Genomic DNA, 23,541 nt, shown 5'->3' with positions numbered 1-23,541 from the left:
ATTACACTACTGGGTATTTGCCCCAAAGATACAGATGTAGTGAAAAGAAGGGCCATTTGTACCCCAATGTTCACAGCAGCAATGGCCACAATAGCCAAACTGTGGAAAGAACCAAGATGCCCTTCAACAGACAAATGGTTAAGGAAGATGTGGTCCATATACACTATGGAGTATTATGCCTCCATCAGAAAAGATGAATACCCAACTTTTGTATCAACATGGATGGGCCTGGAAGAGATTATGCTGAGCGAAATAAGTCTAGCAGAGAGAGTCATTTATCATATGGTTTCACTTATTTGTGGAGCATAAGAAATAACACAGAAGACATGGGGAGACGGAGAGGAGAAGGCAGTTGGGGGAAATTGGAGGGGGAGACGAACCATGAGAGACTATGGACTCTGAAAAACAATCTGAGGGTTTTGAAGGGGCGGGGGGTGGGAGGTTGGGTGAGCCTGGTAGTGGGTATTACGGAGGGCACGTATTGCATGGAGCACTGGGTGTGGTACATAAACAATGAATTCTGGTACACTGAAAAGAAATAAAAAAAAAAAGACTACAGTTGGTTAAATGGGTTATTCTGGATGCATTCTAGAGGAGAATTCTCTGCTGTTCTGCTTGGCCCTACGGGTCCTTGGCACAAGAGGGTAGAAAAGGGAGCTTCTCCAAGGGACCCATGAGAGAAGAGGCTTTTGGGTCAGGATGTGCAGGTAGGATGAGGACAAAGAGGCTTTTGCACAGCTTGGTAAATAGACTTAAGAGCTACTATAGATCCTTCTTCAAAGAAGAGTATGTGGTAAGTCTTGGGGAGGGGTGTTTTGTTTAGCTCTACTCTGTTTTTTTTTTTTTGTTTGTTTGTTTGTTTTAGAAATTGCACAGCAACTCTGTTGTGCCAAGGAAAGAAGGAATAAGTTTATTTTTTTTCCTTCTGGTCTGTTTTGTCCATGTCTCATACTCACAGAAAAACAGAGCAATGTACCTCCTTGTGTGGTGGACCGCTGACCCAGGGAGGAGAAACAAGAAAAACTCCAAAACAGGGGCTGAAGCTTAGAGGTGAGGGAAAGGCGCTCCTGTGGCAGAGAGGCTATAACCTCAGAGCTGTCCCAGGAGCTTATCGCTCTGTCTCCTCAACAGCGAGATTGAGGATTTTTAAAGGCCGAGTAAAAGAACTCTATTTTCCCTTGTATGAAAACCAGCAATTGTAGTGGGGAGATATTATCCAATAAAGAGAATTGTGTGATTATAGTTCAGCTTGGGGCTACTGTCTGTCACTTCACTTTGTAGCATAATGGAAAGCTGGCACGATTAGCTAATTTTTCTGTAACAGTATCCTAAACCCTCTGAGCTCCTACCCCACAACTTCCCAGGGGAACTGAAAATGTCATTTCCGCCCACGGGAGCCCTAGGTGATACTGTTCATGCACTCTTTCCCATGGCTCTTCTCTGATGTCACACAAGCAATAGTTCTGAGAGTAGAATGTGGCTTTTATAGTGGAAAAGTAAAAATTCAAAGTCCACGGGTAGGGAACAGGTAAGGCAACACATGGTATATCTGGACAAAGGAATATCATTTCCCCATTAACAAGATGCTATAGGTCTATATGAACTGAAAGGAAAGACGTTCATGTTACTGTGTCCTGTGACGGAGGTGTGGCCAAGAACAGCATGGAGAAACATCATCCCATTCAAGGCAAATGACACAGAGGTTTCGAGCCTGGACCTCGGAGCCAGACTGCCTGCGTCTGAACATTAGCTTGTGAGAGTTTAGGCAAGTGACTTCTCCATGCCTCAGTTTTCTCATCTGGAAGTGGGAATAATGATGGTAAATAGCACCGACATCATACAATTGTGTCAATATGGGGCAATAGCACACACACAAAGTAGGTCTTAAAGTTTAAAAACTCCCCAAAAGGATGACTTTCAAAAATAGTCACTCTCTTGCCTAAAGGTTTATTTATCATTCCCAGATACTAGTTTTTAAAATATTTAAAAGATTTCCCATTTCATTTATCTATATTTGGCTCTGCATAACTGATACTACTTTCCATCATGGTATAGTGTATGTATGAAAAATTTATCTCCACCTAATTTTGACACAGGATAAAACCTTTAGTTTATATTTACAAATAGAGACCAGTATTCTAGTTGCCCTGAGGCTCTCATTCCAAGATTGTTTGATATAAAAGGAAACAAATTTATAGTTTGGGCACAATTCAATAAACTGGACTCCTGTCTCCAGATTAGCAGCCTGAAGGACTACAATTTAGAAAGAAAACCTGTCCAAATAGAGGAATAGAAATATATCTTGTATAAAATATCATTTATTTTGGACCTTTCTTACCCTGAAAGTACACTTAGAGGCATTTTTTTTTTGTATGTCGCTACCTCACCATTTTTCAGTCTATCTCATGGGGCAGTAAATTTATCCATAGTGAGTTTTAGCAAACTTCATTCACCAGAGATTTGTTGAGCATCTAGGATATGCCAGCCGCACCCTGGGCATTTAGAAAAGTTGGGACTCATGTTTGAAGGTTTGATGCTTTGGCAGTATTTCCTTTTGGAAGCTCTGACTGTGCTTTCCCATGTTTTTTTCAGAGAACTTTCCTGTAATTTTTTTCCTGTATTTTTTCTTCTAAGGCTTTGGGACTTTGGTCCAACACCCTAGATGGAGTAGAAGCAAGCTTCTTGGGTTGCTCAGATGCAACAAGAGGAAAAATTCTCCTTAGGAGTCGGGGGAAGCACTCCACAGTCGGTCTCATTTTCCCAGCCTCAGGCTGATTCCCATTCCCTGAGGAAATTTGGTTCTTTTCTTTTCCCATGTCCCCAGAGAAATCCAGATCTTTCTAGGCATTGTTAAAGGGTGGGTGTCTGCTCATCTCTCTAAGCATTGTTAAAGGGTAGGTGTTTGCTCATCTTTATATAAGATCTTTGAGCCTCTCAAAACCATTTTGAAGGAATTCAGATGCTTTTGGTTTTAAACGACGGTTTAAAAGCGTTTCCATTAAGGTTCGAAACATTTTAAACAGCAAATAAGCAGCAAATATCCCGTGAGCCCCGTTCCTGTGGTAGACACAGCCCCAAATGCTTTCCTGCAACATGGGCTCATTTGATACCCATGAGCAGGTCCAAGGGAGAGGCTACCGCTGCCCCCTACTTTACAGAGGGGAAAATTAGGCCACTGAGGTGAAGTAGCTTGACCAGGGTAAAGCAGGTAGGAAAAGCTAAAACTTGGAAAGGCACACAGATTAGCCGACAACTCACAACCACCGTGCAAATCTGCCAGACAGATGATCCCAGAGGAGTGTATGGGCAACACTGCCTCCTTGGTAGGAAGAAGAAAGAGAAGCGATCAGGTACATAATAGAGCTCTCCTCATTTATTATCTTATCCTTCTTTCTCCACACCCCTGATCTGACAGAGTTAAGGTATTAGAGTATAAAGAAGAATTAGATCAACGAAAAAAAAAAGCCACTTGAAAAGGGTCAAAATCACCTGATTTTAAACCTTAACTATTTAAAACATGTCAGTTTTGAGAAGGTCTAAAGCATTTTGAAGTAATTTAGCTTGAAGAGTTCTTGATTCTACATGCGCAAAAAAAATAAAACTACTAAAATTTGTCAATATTTAAGTTGGAACTTCAAAAAGGAAGTGTATGGAAGCTTTGCTTTGGTACTCTGAACATTGTAAACATGTGTAGTTTTAGATTCTTGGCTGATTGAAGTCCACCGGAGTGGGCTAGATTTCTCAAACTTTCTCAGAAGTGACATCAATATTTTTTAGCTCCTCCTTTCAAAGGCTGTTGATTGTTGTTTATGCCACAAGCGCGATTCATAACGCTGGGTTCCTTTCTGTAGAAAACTCACACCATAGAGTTTTTTTTATTGTCTTTTGAATAGATAACATTAAACGTTGCTAAGGGTAAATAAAAAACAAGTTAGCTGTCACAGCTGAGGGTTTACATAAGCCACAAAAAAGCAGTGTGTTCTTTAAAAAAAAAAAGCAGATTTAACAAATTTCATAGAGGTCAAACAAGTAGGTTTGGCAGAATGGCCATGGATTCCTCATTATAACTTGTAGAAGAATGTGGCATTTTTGACCCCAAGTATCAAAGATGTTGTTATTAAAGTGAACTTTAAAAATGTGTGAACAAGGGGTGCCTGGGTGGTTCAGTGGGTTAAAGCCTCTGGCTTCGGCTCAGGTCATGATCTCAGGGTCTTGGGATCAAGTCCCACATCGGACTCTCTGCTCGGCGGGGAGCCTGCTTCCCTCTCTCTCTCTCTCTGCCTGCCTCTTTGCCTTCTTGTGATCTCTATCAAATAAATAAATAAAATCTTTAAAAAAAATATGTGAACAAAATCAGGATGCTAAGGGATTAGTTATTTTTTTCCCAGAGAGGAGTCAACATCTAGTAGGGAGGGGGCGAAGGAGAAGCTTCCTAGGATACCTCTGCACTTGTGTGAGAGGTCATTCTTCATTTGTCAAAGAACTAGAAATGAAGGAGATTTGCGTGTGGTTTGTGTGTGGAAAAGACTCTGAATGTGACATCGATCAATCTATGTGAGCAATATTAATTTATCAGGCGCTGGAGCAGGAGCTTTCAAAGCAGAAACAAATCGAACAGGGATCTGCATTCAGGAACTGCTATTCTGGTTGGGCTAAAACAGAAGATTCCTGGTAATGGGATGGTGCAGTGAAAATACTCAAGAATGCTCACTTCTTTGAGGGAGACATGGACTGGGAAGTTTGAAAAGTCTCCTTAGAAAGGGTGACCCTTAACTATTGAAATATCAATGTTTCCCAGATGGACAGGGTACTCTAAATATTTAAAATACTCCCGTAGAGGGAACAGAGATACTGTTGGTGACACAGTCTAGCGCTGTCCTGTCCAATGTCATAGCTCACCTGTGGCTACTTAAGTTTCAATTTATGTTAATAAAAATCAAACACAAACATGTATGTTAATTAAATTTACATTAATTAAAATTAAATAAAATTTGAAATTCAGTTTTTCAGTTGTACTAGCCACACTTTAATCGCTCAAGAGCCCCATGGGGCTAGTGGTTATGGTGTTAGACAGCGCAGGCGTACAAGGACTCCAACCTCACAGAAACTTCCGTCAGACCGTGCTGGGAAACTGCAAGCAGACAAACACTGCTGGAGTAAGAAGTTGAAGGGGGTGAGTGTGGCAAGAGCTAAGCCTGGACATAGAGGTTGCCCTGAAAGAGTATGTCCTACCACAGAGTTCAGACTTTTCCATTAGGCCCCGCACCAGCAAACGTTTTCTGTAAAAAGGTCAGATCATAACTCTTTTTGGCTTTTGGGGCCACGTAGACTTGGCTGAAACTATACAACTCTGCTGTTGTAGCGTGAGATCAACCATTAGACAGTACATCAATGAGCAAGTGTGGTTGTGTTCCAACAATATTTTATTTGCGGACCCTGGCAACTGGCTGGATTTGGCCCACAGACATAGTTTGCTGACCCCTCTGCTAGGCCGCTAGGGGCCACCTGAAGGGTCTGAAGCCAGAAAGTTGCCTAATTAGATACGTGCTTTAGAAAGACCATTCTAGTAGCAGAGTAATGACGGATTTAAGGAATGTGAGCTGCAAGAATCTAATCCTCCAGTCAAAGAGGATAAGGGCCTGAATTCTGAGTGTAGCGTGTTAAATATGGGTAGAGAGGAGGAAACATGTATGTGCTTTTAGGCTGGTGGCAGGGCATGAAATATTACATGACATAGACATATGAGGGCTCGGGTGACTGGAGAGGTGGTGGCTGCACTCACTGGGTTACAGATTATAAAAGGAAGAACAGATTTGGAGAAGGATGATGACTTCAGTTTGGGTCAGGTGGCATTTGAGCTGCCTGATGTGTGAGTCATCAGCAGAGGATAGTGGCTGGAAGCCTTGATAGTGACAGAAAATACCTGGGCAGAGTGAGAGGATGGTAAAGATTGGTACTTTGCGTATCACCAAACGAAAGGTATTTAAGTTCAAATGGAGCTGAGAAGGAACTGTTACAGGCATAGGGAGGAGAACCAGGCACCAGTTTGAAAGGAAGACTTTTAAATGTTACTAAGAAGAATAAAATGATTCCATAGAGTTGGGCAATTAGGAGGCATTTTTGGGAAGTTACTTAGAATGGGTTTCCTAAAACAGAAAAAAAAAAAATTACCACCAAAATGTCTGAAACTGCCCTTTTCAGTATATGATTAAGTGAGGAGATAGCTATGACCTTTCATGGTCTTGGTTTCTCTTTTGGTGTTAAGTATTCGGCTTGCTTAGAAGCATGAAGATAGTTTGGGTCCTTGGATCTCACCTTGTAAATGACATAGTGCAGCAATCACTTTATCTGGGGGAGAAAGGGCAGGTGAGATCTTGTCTGGTCACCCCTGGCGTGATCTCTGTGCAAACTTTTTGGGTGAATTTCATGTCGTGAGGGTGGGAGAGTTGCCAGATAACTTCTTAAAATGACACGGAGTTCTGATTTTAGGGTATGTGAAAAAAAATGGTGGACTTATGATGAGGGACTGTGGAGTTTTATGTAATGAACACTCTTGAAACAATGTTTTATCTTGTAGCCACCTCAAAGAAAGTAAGTAATAACAGCTTTAACATAGAATCATGTGACTTGGGAGTGTTCCATTTGCAACTTAATGGATTAGTCATCCCTTCAATGGAAGAGTTTCAAATGATGATTTACAGCCACCTTTTACGTTTATATTAGGAAAATATTTTACATGCCTAATAGAGGAATATATCTCGCTCAAACTTTTGAGTCATTCACTGTGTAAAATTTTGTCTTCAAACATGGAAAAACTGACAAAAGCGTGTTCATGGTTTTCAAGAGTAATTCTTGAGAGATTAAGAATTAGAATTTGTTCTTAGAGGAATTGCTTAATGAAAATCCAAGGAACACACATTTCTGAGGACCTTAATTTTACCCACTTTAAGGGAAAAATGAAGTTACATGATAATAACACAGCAATAACAACAAAAATAAAGTAAGGAATGCTTTCATCCCCAGTGACCGATTGGCTCGCTAGGTTAGCCAGCTTTAACTGGCACTATAGTTTTACTGGGAGATGACTTCCTTCTCTCTATGGGCTGTTTTCTCCCTGGGCCAGACTATGCTTTGCCGTAAAGAGCCCACCCAAGAACATGTAAGTTACTTGAGCAGGTGGCGACATCTCTCCAGTGCAACAGTGAATTGAACTTTTAGCAATACTAAAAAACAAAACAAAACAAAAAAACCCCCAAAACTGGATACTCTATCCTTTTCTTTTTTACTTTTAATTTTTTATACTGTAAGAATAGTGATCAGAATCACAATTGGAATTTTTAAAGTACTTAATAGATTTGTAAACTTCACTTAGAAAAAATATGGATGACAAAGAACAAATAATCCAATCAAGAAATGGGCAGAGGACATGAACAGACATTTCTGCAAAAGAAGACATCCAGATGGCCAACAGACACATGAAGAAGTGTTCCACCTCACTCGGTATCCGGGAAATACAAATCAAAACCACAATGAGATACCACCTCACACCAGTCAGAATGGCTAAAATGAACAAGTCAGGAAATGACAGATGCTGGCGAGGATGCAGAGAAAGGGGAACCCTCCTACACTGTTGGTGGGAATGCAAGCTGGTACAACCACTCTGGAAAACAGCATGGAGGTTCCTCAAAAAGTTGAAAATAGAGCTACCCTATGACCCAGCAATCGCACTACTGGGTATTTACCCTAAGATACAAATGTGATCCGAAGGGGCACGTGCACCTGAATGTTTTTAGCAGCAATGTCCACAATAGCCAAACTATGGAAAGAACCTAGATGTCCATCAACAGATGAATGGATAAAGAAGAGGTGGTATATATATATAACGGAATACTATGCAACCATCAAAAGAAATCAAAAGAAATCTTGCCATTTGCAATGACGTGGATGGAACTAGAGAGTATTATGCTTAGAAGAATAAGTCAATCGGAGAAAGACAACTATCATATGATTTCTCTGATATGAGGAAGTGGAGATACAACGTGGGGAGTTTGGGGGGTAGGAAAAGAATAAATGAAACAAGATGGGATCGGGAGGGAGACAAACCATCAGAGACTCTTAATCTCACAAAACAGTTGCTTGGCGGGGAGGTGGGTAGGGAGAGGGTGGTTGGGTTATGGACATTAGGGAAGGTGTGTGCTATGATGAGTGCTGTGAAGTGTGTAAACCTGGAGCTTTACAGACTTGTACCCCTGGGGCTAATAATACATTATATGTTAATTAAAATAATTAAAAAAAATATGGGTGAGGACATCAATGGATATTGTGAAAAAGAAGAACAACGATGAAGGGAGACTAGCCATGTTTGATATTTTGTATTTTGTATTTTCTATTATCATACAAAAATAAAATATGGGCGACTCAAAAGAGAGTCATAATGTATGCTAATCTAAAAATAAAAAAATAGGGGTAGAAATATTAAATAAATATATTTTAACTTCATATTTACCTCCTTCCATGTGACAGAATAAATTCCGAATAGACTGTAGAGTTAAGAAGGAAAATCAGCAGGGGAAAGACTATAGTATTTATCAAAAAATGTGTTGGTTTTTAATTTTTTAAAATTTTAAAGTTTTTTAAGTGAGAGGACAAGAAGGGCAGAGGGAGAGGGAGAGAGAATCTTAAGCAGGCTCTGTGCTTGTGTGGAGCTTGACAGGGGGGCTAGATTTCACCGCTCTGAGGCTCAGGTTGTGATCTCAGGGTCATGGAATGGAACCCCACACAGGGCTCCATATTCAGCTTGGAGTCTGCTTAAGATTTTCTCTTTCCCTCTCCCTCTGCCCCTCCCACTCATGCTCTCTCTCTCTGTCTCAAATAAATGAGTCTTTAAAAAAATCAGGAAACCGCTTATAAAATTTACAGTGCAAAAAAGTGAACTTATGAAAACTCTTTGAAGCACATATATTAAAGATACCTCTCAAATATTAGTATGAATACTTCTTTTTACTTCTTAAAGACCAAAAACCAATTTTATTCCCACAAAATAAAAATGTCCATTAACATTACCAAAACCCATCTGGAGAGCCCAGAATGTACTGTGCTCTCCAGGGACTGCCAATCACTCATTGTGAACCTGTGGGAAACAGCAGTGACAAAACCCAAGTGAACACTGCATATTGTGAGGTTGGCTTATATTTTCTGAACTAAGAATTCTGGGAGTTAGTTATAATCTCTGTGTTTTCCATAATTAAAATGGAAATAATTAAAAGAAATGGATTGACCTGGATATCCTCATTTCTATCTGGAGTGAGAATTTGGTTTTAAATTGTGTTGTTATTAAGTCGGAAGGATGGTTTTTGCCTTAATCAGATTAAGCTCTTGACAAAATTGTGAGTGCAGTAGCAAATATGAGGCTTAGGGAATGCAAGATAGTATGGTGGAAAGCAAAATAACTAGGGAGAAGATACACTAGAATGTCAAATGTGCTTGATGAACGTTTCAAGGCACTGAGAGAAAACTGAAGGCAGGACACAGCAATGAAAAGTGAGAACTTTCTTGAAGGAAGATGTTGGAGCCATGTATTAAAGGAAGTTTCAGAGTGGGTTTGGCCAACCTGAAAGTGAAGCCGTGTAAGTACAGCTATGAGAGGTGCAAAGAAAGGTCTCACACTCTGTCTAGAGGTATGTAGAGAAAAATATTTCCTAAACTATTGACAGTGGTTTTCTTCACATGGTGAGATTTTTACTCTCTCTACATTTTCTTGCATTTTTTTGAAAAAAATTATCTCACATATCATATTTGCAAGAGAGGGAAATGCTAAAGATAGTTACATTTAGAGGAAGAGGGGTTTTGTGCTGATATATGGTGGATAAACAGAGGCTGCATGAATGCACGGGCCATGAATATAGAGAGTGGAGTATTGTAGTAAAATTTCCAGCTCGATTTGTCTAGTCTTTGTGAAACTTAAACTTTCCTCCCTGCTTTTTATTATGAAAAATTACAAGCATATCCAAAAGTTGAAATTGAAGTTGAAAGTGAACATCAATATACCCAACCCAGATACTTGTTAGCATTTTGCTATTTTTTGCTTTATTACCTCCACTCACCTTTGTTTTTTGATGCATTTCAGAGTAAGTTGCAGCAACCAATACCTTATTTAATACTAAATGTTAACAACCTTCCCCTACCCTGCACCCCCATACAACTCAAGACTAGCTCAGAAACTCCCAGTAGGCTCTTATGCATTTAAATCTGATCTTGCTTCTTATACCTAGACACCGTTTCCAATCCAAACATGTCCCAAATCAACTGCCTACTCAGAAGGCAAAGTTGACCAAACCTTACCCTGACTCTTTCTATATATCTAGAACTGTGTAATTTGTTCAACTCATAAAATATTAAAGACAGAAAGGGAACCTATCTACTCTGGGGTTGCCAATTCCAATGTTTCCAGGAACTAAGCAGGTAACATAAAAAATGGGTATCTCATGTAAGAAATCAAATGGATCTGGTAATGGTGACTGACCAAGCCTCTGCGTGGGGATGCAGCAAGGAGGAACAAAGCTGCTCAGGGAGCTTGAGAAAACAGAATTTTCAGTTGGGGCAAGAGTTCTAACCTCAGCCTACTGGTTCCAAGATCCAATTTCTCTTTAGTCTTCTCCATGGGTCTAGGGCAAATTTACTAGAACGATTAAAATAGCACACTGTTAAATCGAATCCTTCTCTTAAAGTATTTATAAATGCAGGATCTATAGCTCTTCAGTTCAGTGCAGACCTTAACAAGGGAAACAGTAATGTAGAAATGCAAAGATGTGCCATGTGCCTAGTTTCTGCAAGTTAGTTGCTCAAGAAAGCAATATTCCCTCATGTCTGGATGGACTGCCTAGTCTGTAATGAACCCTGAAAGAGGAGAGAAACCAGTGTTCTTGCTGATCAAAGAGTGGGTATACCATCATTTCTTAGGAATGTCCTGGAAGCTTTCTTTCTCTTTTTCTTTTCTTTTCCCTTCCCTTCCCTTCCCTTCTCTCCTCTCTTCTCCCTCTCCCCCTCCCCCGCCCCCTCCCTCTCCCTCTTCTCTTTTCTTCTCCCTCCTTTCCTCTCCATTTTTCTCCTCTCCTCTCCTTTACTTTCCTTTTCTTTCTTTTTTTCTTTGATGTGTTTGTCTTACAAGTTAAATAGGATTTAGCATGAGGAAGAGAAGAAGAATGAGAAAATAGGGATGTAGACGTGTCAAGACATAGGGAAGTTATATCTGCCTCTTGCCTAATTAATCATTAAGACACGGTTATTCTGGCTACTTTCTAGAATTTCCTCCCTCTCTGCATGACCTGCTTATCAAATTCAATCAATGCTTGCTTAAGTTGGCTAACTTTTACAACTACTGAGAGTTGAAGCCGCCAAAGCTCTGTATACTCAGTAGCTACAGGTGAACTTTGCTTAGAAATCCTAAATTACAATTCCACCCTCACAATCTTCTCTTTGTTTGCTTGGTAATTAACAACAGATAGTTTGGAAATTCCCTTGCTCCCCCACACCTGAGGTAACTAATTTAAACAGTATGTATCTCAGCCCTATTGTGTTGGAGTAGCTATGTTCTGCTATTAAAAAAAACTCCACCCAGCCCTGAAATGCTGTCTCATGCAGTTGTGGGTACATGTGACAAAATTAGTTTCTTTCGGGTGAATGTCCTCTTGTGATAAAGTAAACACAACTACTTGTCTTTCAGAGTTGTAATGATGAAATTGCTGGTAGTTCTTTGGACTATGTCCAGACATTCATACATCAAAATGTATTCATTTAAGCTAAACCTCCTAAATATCTACCTTATTAAGATGCTTTCACTATATTTCACACAAATTCTTTCAGCTGTCATAGATCAAATTCAGCAGATGTTTATTTCAATTCCACTTTTTTGACTTCTGCCAGGATTTCCATAAGGCTTGAATTTATTGTTGGCTTATCAGTTTTTGAAGCTCAAATCTGAATGTAGGACAGTGATTCTGAGCTCTGGTTTTACAATTCCACTAGCTGATGTTAAAGAACATAATAAAGTTCTAAAAATGTTAATGAAAGAAGTTCATTTTTACTGGATCAATCTTTTTAAAGATAATACAACATTTTGGGAAAAAGTAGGTCTTCTAAGGCAAAGGTTCCGATATGAAAAAAAAAAGAAAAGAAACATTCTGTAAATTTTTTAAAAAAATTTTCCTTCTCAAAACACTTATTTTGACTGATGTTTATTTTGAAGGTGTTTTGAATGTTTTACTTACAAAATAAATATTTCCAAGAAATTTTGTGTAGCTTTTGTTGTGCGACAGGCATTATTCTGAACACATTCATAGATAAACCAATGTAATCTTTACAACAACCCTAGTAGGTAGGTATAGTTATTCATCCTTTTTTACATATGGGGAAACCAAGGCACAGAATGGGTAAATTGTTCAAAGTCAAATAGTTGGTAATGGGCAACACTGAGATTCAAACCCAGAAAATCCACCTCCAGACAAGATTTATTTTAAATTTTGTTCACTTAAAGTTTACTCATTTCCATGGAGAATTCCTGAAACGCTGGGTAAGAGCTGGCATTTGTGATCATCGACATGGGTAAGCAGGACATGAATAAACAATGTAAACTTGGACTGGATAGTTGAATCCTTTGGGAGAGTTTAAAAGTAAAGGGTCCTGCACCCCACCTGAGCTAAATCAGAATCTTCAGAGGAGTTGCTCACATAATGGTATAACTTAAAATTTAATAGGTGATTTCAAAGGGCAGCCAGGCTGAGAACCACTGGTCCAAACCTCTTTAGCTAAGTCTTAGTGCAGGAGGCCTCAAACTTTAGTACGCATCAGAATCACCTAGAAGGCTTGTAACACGTAAGTGGCTGAGTCCCACTCCTAAGACTTGTTTGGGTAGAACCCAAGAATTTCTAGTAAGTTCCCAAGTAATGTTGATGCTGCTGGTTTAGGAAGGACACTTTGAGAACCACTGTGTTAATAGGCTGGGATAGGAGTAAAGCGGGGTGGTGGAGCCCTGGAAGACACTGGACTAATTCTCCCAGTAGTTCATCAACCCTGATGATGACACATTTCTTCCACTTTGTTGATTTGCTCTGTGCCACTGATCAAGGATGAAGGGGGAAAGGGAAAAAGAAAGATATGAAGTTAAAGGGAAGTGAGGGAAAAGAGATAAAGAAGAGAATCAACTTTTGGTCAATAAAATAAAGTTTTGTGGCTCTCTCACTGTCCTAACCACATGTCAAGTAGAGATAGGTAGAATATAAAATGAGAAAATTTAAAGGTAAACCTTTCTATATTAGAAACAGAACAGAAACACAAGGCTGTGAGTGAGACTAGTGGACAGGTGAGTTGGGCTGTTGGTTCAGGTTATGAAATCATGTGTTAGTTCAGCCCCTGAAGGGTAACCTGAAAACCTGAACTAGGGTCCCTCTTTGTAGTCAAGGGCAAGGACAGATTTTTTTTTTGTTGTTGTTTGTTTGTTTGTTTGTTTTAATCCAGTTTCATGGAAAGAGGCCACTAAGAATTGCCTTAGGATAGACCAGCAGTTCTGTACTGGGGATGATTTTGATAGTCCTTGTGGGGGCGTTTTGTAACATCTGGGAATGCTCTGCATGCATGTTGTCAAAATGAGGGGGGAAGGGTACTACTGACATCCAGTGGGTAGAGACCAGAGATGCTGCTAAATATCTCACAAGGCCTGAAATTACTGAAATTGAAAGGCCTGGGCTAGACACCGTCCCAGAGCCAGAACCTGGGCCCAGGTGCCAGCTGACTTAGTAACAGATATGTTACTACCTGTGCAGTATTCCTGTGAGCCTGATTGCAAAGCAGTTGGGATAGAGCTGGCTCTGGTCTGGAGTCCTCAGGAACAAATAGGAGAGAGCACAACACTAGAGAAGGCGGGATGAAAAAATGAGCCAGTCAACCAAAGAAAACCCTTCTCAAAATGGGTCTACAACACAAAATTCCAAAATATTGGAAGAAAACTATTAATAAGAAAGAAAGACCTAACAAAACCAACAATTAAAAGATGGGTTTACTTTCAATTAAAATGATGGAGCAATCTGAAAATGATTTTCCGGATTCAGGAGTCATCAAGAAACAAATATATGAATACTATCCATAGGAGAATATACAAACAATCGAAACAAAATAGGCAGGTAGTAAGTAAAAGTAGGTGAAAACAACCAATTCAAAACTGGAAATAAAAACTTAATTACTGAAACAAAAATTCAATATATGGGATAAAACCTGGATTGGACTTGAATAGGGTAAACAACTACCCTGTTCTGCCTGGAACTAAGAAGCTTCTGGGAAGTAGGAATTTAGTGCTAAAACTGGGAGAGTGATGGGCAAACTGAGAAAATTGGTCACCCTGGACACAGATGAAGAAAAAGTTAGTGGATTGAAAGATGACGTTGATAAGCCCAGTTAGAATTCATCACAGAGAGACACAGGGTTAAAAAATTTGGGAGAGTGGTTAAAATCATGGAGGACAGCATGGGATTTTTATCTAATACGGACTCTGGACCAAAATAAAAAAAAAAGAAAAGAAACAACTAGGAAGAATAAAATGGCAGAGAAATAGTTTTGAGGAAATCATAGCTAAGAATTTTGCAAAATTAAAAAAAAATCATTAGGCTTTAAATCAGGCAACTATAGCCTGTGGGCTGGATTCAGCCTGCCATGTTTCTATAAATAAAGTTTTATTGGAACACAGCCATACCGTTTGTTTATTCATTGTCTACGGGTGCTTTCATGCTACAATGATAGAGCTGAATAGTTCTGTCAGAGACCATAGGGACTGCAAAACCTAAAATATTTACTATTTGGCTCTTTATAAAAAATGTTGTATGCTCCTCTTTAAACAGACACTCTCAGTACCAAGCAGGATAAATAAAAATAAATTTATGTCTCTATGAAATATAGTAAAAGCTGCAGGACAGAAAGATAAAGAAGCATCTTAAAGGGAAAGACAGAATTTCACCTACAGGGAATGATAGATTTGACGGCACACGTATTCCAACAATAACCAAAGTCAGAAGCCAGTGGTGTGAGTCTTTAAAGTGCTGAGGGAAAGTAACTATCAATTTAGAATATACACAGGTAAACTGTCATTTAAGAATGAAGTAGAAGTGAAGACATTTTTTAGTCACACAAAGACCAATATATACTGTAGCACATATTATACTTTTTCCAAATAGGAGCCCCTCTCTGCCATTACCCTGAACCCATGACGATTTACATCCCTACATGCCTGTCCTTTCCGCTGAGGTAAGAGCATGTGTGACTTATTTTGGGCAATTAAATGTGACTGAAAGTGATATACATCTCTTCCAAGGAGAAGTTTTAAGAATTAGAAACAGGGTTGGAGGATTGTGTTCAATGGGTAACTACACTGTATTTAGGTTTCTGTTTCGTTTGGGAGAATAATAATGGAAATAATAAAGAACTGTAGAAATTGCTAGACAATAGGCAAGAGAATATGTACTTGAGTAAAAAGAATGTATGAATCTAGAGCAGGTCAGGAAGTCATAAGAAACAAACATGATGGAGTTTTATGAAACGTATTGACCAGCGTGACAGAATCGAGAGCCTAGAAACGAAGTCAGTTGCATATGGGAAATGGACATATGACCAAGGAGTCATTAGAAAGTGGTAGGAGAAAAGAACAAATGAAAATAAATAGTACTAAATTGGTTATCCACATGAGAATATATTAGATGACTGCCCTACATCACAAATATAAATAAAATCTTGATGATTAAAGACCTAAACATGAAAATCAAATCTTTAAAAGATTGAGAGAAGGGACGCCTGGGTGGCTCAATCTGTTGGGCGGCTGCTTTTGGCTCAGGTCATGATCCCAGCATCCTGGGATCGAGTCCCACATCTGTCTCCCTCCTCTGTGGAGAGCCTGCTGCTCCCTTTGCCTCTCCCTGCCACTCTGCCTGCTTGTGCGCGCGCGCTCTCTCTCTCTCTGACAAGTAAATAAAATTAAAAAAAAAAAAAAAGTTTAGCGAAATGTTAGGAAATAGCTTTAATATTTGGGGGTAGTGAATAACTTCTTTAAGAGGATGTGATAAACAGAAATGATAAAAGACCTACTTTTAAATTTGTTAGCATTAAGATTTAAAACTTTAATATAAAAAAGAGACACCAAAAAAATAAAGTAAAAAAGAAGCCAGGGAGCATAAAATTCACAATGCACATAATCCACCCAGGATGAATGCCTAGAATTGGATAAAGATTTTCTATAAATCAACATGAGAAGATGATCTATAAGAAAACGGACAAACCACATGAAAAGGATCTACAGAAGAGGTTGCCTGAATGGTCAATCAGCTTAAGAAAACATGTTCCATCTTCATAGTGATCAGGAAAATTAAAACAACAATGAAGTGGGGTTTTAATATAACAGATTCTCAGAAGTCTCTCAGTAAACCTGACGACACCGGTTTTAGAGGGATGGAGAGAAAGGACAACTGACACACAGGCTGGTGAGAAGTAAATGGTCACAATGACCTTGGAGAACCATTTGCTAACATTTAGGTGCTCATGTCCTCTACCTAGAAACATGTTCGTTCTAAGACTGTTTGAAATGGAAAATAATGGCAATAAATTAAATGTTGGGAGAGTAGGTGAACAAATTGTCATATAATTACAAAGCAAGTCAATAAATTGAACCAGCCATAAGGAGGGTGAAAAGAAGGCATTTGCAGAAATTGTAAGCAAATAAAAGCAGACTAAACACTACTGTATGTTTTTTTTACAAACACAGGCTGATGAAATAAAAACATAAAAACATCACTGGGTAGGTGAGCTGCTGCTTTCAGAGCCAGTGTCCCCTGCTGTTGAAGGGAGGGGAATGAAACAGGGAAGGGCAAAAAGAGAACTTCAACTTTATCTTTTTTATTTTTTTGAAAAGATGGCAAAATGGCAATATTATGACAAAATGGTAGTACGTGTGAAATCTGGGTGGTACGTGAGAATTTGTTATTTGTTTCATAACATACCATAATATTTTTATACCATAATATTTTATCTTAAAAAGTATTTCTTTATTTGAGAGAGAGCATAAGCGGATGAGAGAGAGAGAGAGCACGAGCGAGCATGAGCAGGGGGCAGGGGTAGGGGCAGAGGCAGAGGGAGAAGCAGACTCTCCGCTAGCAGGGAGTCTGATGCAGGGCTCCATCCCAGGACCCTGGAATCACCACATGAGCAAAAGGCAGACCCTTAGCCCACTGAGTCACCCAGGTGCCCCCATATCATAATATTTTATTTTATTTACTTATTTATTTTTTTAAAAGATTTTATTTATTTATTTGACAGAGAGAAATCACAAGAGAGGCAGGCAGAGAGAGAGGAAGGGAAGCAGGCTCCCTGCTGAGCAGAGAGCCCGATGCGGGACTCGATCCCAGGACCCTGAGATCATGACCTGAGCTGAAGGCAGCAGCTTAACCCCCTGAGCTACCCAGGCGCCCTATCATAATATTTTAAAAAGAGAATGACATGAGAGAACAAACAGGGCGGATGGAATCCAACCCGGAGAATTAGGGAAGTGACATTAAAGTTACCAAATGAAGAGCTGGAGTCCCACACCCACTTACTGTAAGGACAAGGGTGTCACACTCTTAATGTATGCCAAAATGTGCTCCAAGAAGTGGCTCTCATTTCCTCCTACATGCCTTGACGTGTGGCTGAAAGAGATGCCCTAGTATTTGAACCTCTCATCCTTCGTTTAAAACTGTCTTGTCATAGCACAGGATTTTTAAATTTAATTTTTTTTTTTTAACACATCAGGCTTGATTTTGCTGCAACAGGCAGGTGGCCTCTTTTGCAGAAGAAGAGGATTTAAGCCAGGTAGTGGGGAAGGGGAGAAGCGTGAAGAGGTGAATGGATTTCCATGTGGGGATATTAACATACTCTTCAGGACCCCTCCAGCTTACATGATAAGAACAAGAGGCACAGTCTCCTGGAAAGAAAAGGGTTGCAATCCCAGCTCCTAAGGGGATCCTTCTAGCTTACCTTTTATGTTCTCTGATTTCCCTGGGACACCCGCTCTCAGCTGGGCTATCACTGCAGCCCCTTCTGTTATTTGAAGGTCTCTAAACCCATTCCCTTCAGAAGCCCTACACTATTTATTCTCTAACTTGATGGGGTTCAAATTTGGGCTACAGTTTCAAAAGGACAAGGGAGAAATAGTCAATATTTAAGCCCTAGTCACGGTCAGGGCTTCCTGCAGAGTACGCATTTAATTCAGAAATAGCCCTACTTTCTCTCTTCCATTTTTTTTAAATTTTTAAAGCGTTTATTTCTTATTAGAGAAAGGGAGAGAGAGAGTGCACAGGCATGAGCTGGGGGAGGGGTAGAGGGAGAGAATATCAAGCGGACTCCATGCCCAGTGTGGAGCTTGACCTGGTGCTGGATCCCACGACCCTGGGATCACGACATGAGCCGGAACCAAGAGTCTGACGCTCAACCAACTGAGCCACCCAGGTGGCCCAGAAGTAGCCCTACTTTCAAAATGTAAACGAGATAATAGCACTCACTCCTTTGTTTCAGACCCTCTGGTGACTGCTAGGGTGAACAAAATAAGATCAAATCCTTTGGCTGCTGCCTCTTTCTTAAAACCACCTCTGGCCACTTTCATCTTCCCTTGTTTATTCTCTAGCCATCCTGGGGGTCTTCCCGCAGATGCAAGCTCTCCCCATCTCACAGCTTTTGCACCGGCCAATTCCTCTGCCTGCAGTGGTTCTTACTGCCACGTTTCCTGTGTCTCGCTCATTTTGCTGTTTGGTGCAGCCATTTTCAACTCTTGCAGTGCCCCAGCTCCCACCTCAAGGTTTTGATTCAACTGGTCTCAGGCGGGGCTTTGGCAATGGGTATGATTATAAGCTGCTCGAGTGATTCTCATGGGCAGCCAGAGCTGAGACCAGTGCTTTAGTGCAGACAGCACTCTATCAGAGACCAGAACCCTAAAGAGGATGTCTCCTTTCTCTGTTCCATCTCGGCTCCTTGTTTACCTCCTTTCAGAAGTCACTACAGAGTATTTGACTTGTTTACTTTGATTCACTTTTGATCCATCACTTCTGCCAAACGGTGGTTCTCGGAGTGCCTCGATCAGCGGTGGCCTCTGAACGTTTATTAGCAATGCAAAATCTTCAGCCCTATCCCTGATGGAGAGGCATATGAATGTTGGAGACCCACTGCACTGAGTGTAAACTCTAGGGATCTGGGACCCCACCTGTGTTGTTCACCCTGTATTCTCGTCCAGCCAAACCCCAACCTTGGTTGAATGATTGAGCAGGTGAGAGCACATGTCTTTTGTCAACAGTCACATGTCAACTGAAGGTCAAATGAAAGGAACAAAACAAACAAAACCTCGAAAACCAACTTTTATGCCAATTCCTAAAAGTTTCTAAGTGTATTCATAAAAGATTTTTCCTCACCCACTGCGACCATACAAAAATTAGTGCATTATTAGATATCTGGTTCTCCTTTTTTTTTCCCCCAGAAAATTCAGCAACTTGAAATGTGCCTAAATTACTTGTCATGTAGATGGGTATCATTCTATTTTTTATTATTATTATTATTTTTTCACTTTAGGCCCATGAGGTGAGCTAATTTGCCTATGTTCATGGATCAAGTCAATTTCCACAGGGGCAGATGTTTGAGAATTAGAATCCTACTGCCATGTTCTTCCACTTCTGAAGTGTGGAATCATGTTATAAAGAACAGAGGCCATGTTATAAAGAACGTGAACGTGGGCCTCTTCTAAGATGTGGAATCATGTTATAAAGAATGTGGGCCAACATATGGCCAACTCCATACCTTTCCTAAGCAGCAGTGTGTGTAAGTGAATATATTGACTATATTATCATAAAGAAGGAAAAATAAGAAACAATCTAAATGTCTAACCATATGGAAATGATTCATCATGAAAAATGACATCATAACTCAGATATTATTCAAGATATTTTAAACAAAAAAGGCAGCTAAGGAAATGGTTTATAAAGTATGATAATACTTTTAGAAAAATCATATTTATGAAATATGTTTTTAAAATGATGAAATTTAGAAAGATCTGTACTTACTTCACAGGGATTGCCTCCACGTGTTGAAACTATAGAAAATGTATATAGTTTCATTTCTGCATATGTGTATTTCTAAGAAATTTTCTCTAATACAATGCATTACTTTTGTAATAGGGAGATGGTAATCCCCTAAGATAACATTGCTTAAGTATTGCACCAAATACCTATTACCCGGTTAAACTGTTTTTCTGGTATTATTACCTCGTTTTCCCTAAGAAAATCCAAATAACTCAGTAAACCTCACTTATTTTTGAAAAGACTATCAGTAATTAAGGTCAAACTTTCTTCTAAGAATCTAGGACCTGAAGACTGAGTTGGAAACACTACCAGGACTTTTAAGTCCCATCTTGACAGCTGACTGCCTTTCTCCCCGAGTGTGGCTGCAGGTAGGATCCCTGGGCCACCATTTCCTCCATGACTGTGCATTCCTCCCTGCTACGACTCCACACCTCTGACCCCGTCCCTTCTCCTCCTTTTCTCCTCAATGGCACAGTTATTCTCTCTCAGCTCTGTACTTCCCAGTTCTGGCTTAAGAGTCTCCCGACTTGGGGCGCCTGGGTGGCTCAGTGGTTTAAAGCCTCTGCCTTCAGCTCAGGTCATGGTCCCAGGGTCCTGGGATGGAGCCCCACGTCGGCTCTCTGCTTGGCAGGGAGCCTGCTTCCCCCCTCTGTCTCTCTGCCTACTTGTGATCTCTCTCTGTCAAAGAAATAAATAAAAAATCTTTACCAAAAAAAAAAAAAAAGAGTCTCCCGACTTATAAACACATCCCATGAAGCCCTTGTGACTTCTACTCCAGTGTCCGCGGTGCGTTTTGTCCCCCATCTGTGTGCCTGGGGCTGTCATTGTCTCAATCCCTGTCTCTTCACCAGGGGCTGGCAGAGGAAGCAATCCCTTTCCTCACAAGAGAATGGATAACCAAGTTTTAGTCTTCTGGGGACTGGGGCGTGGTGGACGGGGGTGTGTGGGATAGAGAGTTAGCTCTCCTCTAGACTCTGAGAGCATAAGAACACTACAGTATAAGAACACAGACAATTTTTACAGAGAAATAATAGGAAACCATATAGCAAAATACTAACACTGTAGTTCGGCTACTTTATGGGTTATGCGGGTTGTTATGGTATCGTTGGGACCCATCACTTTTACGTGTGCTCCAAATGATGACTTTCAATTAACTTTGGGAACACAACCTGTCCCTAAGGTTTGGACTATTTGGGTTTTGCTTGCTTCTCTTGGCTAAAATAATAAAATGCATTTTTAAACAAAAGAGCTCCTTTACAAAATCCACTGTGTTGTCAAAATGGCACTCATCATCAGCAACACGGCCCCACATTTATCCCTGGGGTTCTCCTCCAGGATTCCAAATGCTTCTTTTTTTCCCCCCTAAGATTATTTATTTATTTATTTGACAGGCAGAGATCACAAGTAGGCAGAGAGGCAGGCAGAGAATGGGGGGAAGCAGGCTCCCCGCTGAGCAGAAAGCCTGATGCAGGGCTTGATCCCAGGACCCTGGGACCATGACCCGAGCCGAAGGCAGAGGCTTCAACCCACTGAGCCACCCAGGCGCCTCCCAAATGCTTCTAATAAGAAACTTGACACTGTTACTGATCCTGGCACCTCGATATCTCAAGAGGCAAAGACAAAGAACGCAACTTTTCTTTCCGTAAGTCATAGCCCTTCCTCTATTCTGAAGACTAGAAGCAGAAACGGGAAATCCTGAAGCCACAGGCTCTCAACTGGTAACACTCAGCAGCTTTGTTTGCAAATGGAACAACAGGTCAAGCGAACATTCCAAAGGCCAGGAGGACTTGGCCAAGAAGCCTCCCCACCCCTCTCTTCTCTAGGCAGAGAAGATGAGATGTTTGCCAGGGGCCAGGGAGAGTCATAAAATCTCTTACTTACCATTTTATTGAAAGGAGTTGAGGTGCCTGGCACACGGTGACCCGCAAAATGTTGGAAGGCGGACGGTGAATGTGCAAGTTAGCTTTGCAGAGTGCACTTCCTTTTTTGAACTGTGTGGTCTGTCCAGCCTTCACACATTGATATGTAAGGTTTATTTGCATGTTATCTCAGGCCTCAGAGCATTTGTATAACTGGTCATGTTTATCAAGTTATTATACTTTAATAACATGAGAACAGGTACTTGGGGGAGTTTTGAAGTCTGAAAGATGACATGAAATTTTTTAAGAAGTGCCTGGGTATTACATTTTGTGTACATGATTAACCTGTTTTTTACATTTTTATTTAAGATTTTATTTACTTATTTTTGTGAGAGAGAGAGAATGTGAGCACAGTGAGGGAGATGGGGGGTTGGGCAGAGGGAGAAGCGGACTCCTTGCTGAGCAGGGAGGCTGGGGCAGGACTTGATCCCAGGACCCTGAGATCATGACCTGAGATGAAGGCAGAAGCTTAACTAACTGAGCCCCCAAGTGCCCACAATTAACCCATTTTATATAAAGTCTATATCTGTGAATCTATCTACCTATCTATGAACGAAGGACACGATCTAAAATGTTAAATGTGGTTGACTTAGGTTGACTTTTATTACAAATAATTCTTGCTTTGTACCTTGATGACTTTCCGACTTTTCTATTTTAAGTATATAATATTTGTTAAAAACATAACTATGATCTTAAAAAGAACAAAAGGAACACAATAACAATCCCAAATGTATTTAAACCTCTCTCACCAATATTTAAATGGTGGAGATATCCATAAACTTATCATAGGATGACATTCATTTTATTAAAAATACAAATTATATGTCAATCAAGCTTCATGTGTTAGGTTTTTTAGCAATTTTTATTAGCATCACATGTCTCAATATCTCATGTTGGTAAACTATATATATTCCTAAAGCATGGTGTTTGATCTCAAATCCCACCAATTATCTGCAATACCTGTCTGAACACATTCTGGTATGAGGATTTATCTCCTTTATTTTGAATACATAGCCTGACATTAAAGTAATTTTGAGGACAGAAGTTCATTTTTGTTGCCTCTCGAAAAGGAAAGGCAACTGATCCCTTAATTTTGGGATGTGAATTTCCAGATCTTCTTGTAAGTACTACTCCCTAGTACAAGGGGCACCAAATAGTTTTTCACTTGGTGCTGAGCTAGTACTAAGTACTTTCATGACAATCCGAATCCCATATTAAAACAGATGTTCCCTATTATTTTATTTTTTAAAATGAAAATGTTTTTAAAATGAAAATGAGATTAGCAATATGGCTAGAATCATTGCCAGGGCAAAACATGAAGACAGAGCTCCTGGCAAGTTCCAGAGGTGGAAAAGAAACTGATAGCACCTTGAAATCTGCAGGTATTTTAAAGAGGACGTGGTCAGGAGCTAGGTGGGTAATCAGGAATCTGAAATTGCAGTCTCTGGCACATAATAAATGCTCAATGAATAAGAGGAGGATGATCAAGGCAA

At 40.1% G+C, this 23,541-nt stretch overlaps 1 protein-coding gene across 2 annotated transcripts in view; it reads right to left on the bottom strand.

Moving 5' to 3' along the window:
* FYB1 (FYN binding protein 1) overlaps nt 1-22,103 on the bottom strand; it is a 152,752-nt gene extending 130,649 nt beyond the window's left edge. For both annotated transcript variants that reach the window (XM_046000368.1, XM_046000370.1), the window contains exon 1: nt 22,011-22,103. In XM_046000368.1, coding sequence (XP_045856324.1) covers nt 22,011-22,013 — 3 coding nt within the window. In that variant the 5' untranslated portion in view covers nt 22,014-22,103. The remainder of the gene's footprint in view (nt 1-22,010) is intronic.
* Nucleotides 22,104-23,541: the final 1,438 nt, after the last annotated feature.

The sequence above is a fragment of the Meles meles genome, chromosome 3, assembly GCF_922984935.1.
Source record: "Meles meles chromosome 3, mMelMel3.1 paternal haplotype, whole genome shotgun sequence".
Lineage (NCBI taxonomy): Eukaryota > Metazoa > Chordata > Mammalia > Carnivora > Mustelidae > Meles > Meles meles.
The sequence above is the reverse complement of the archived record's forward strand: the minus strand, read 5'-3'. Positions and strand labels throughout refer to the sequence as shown.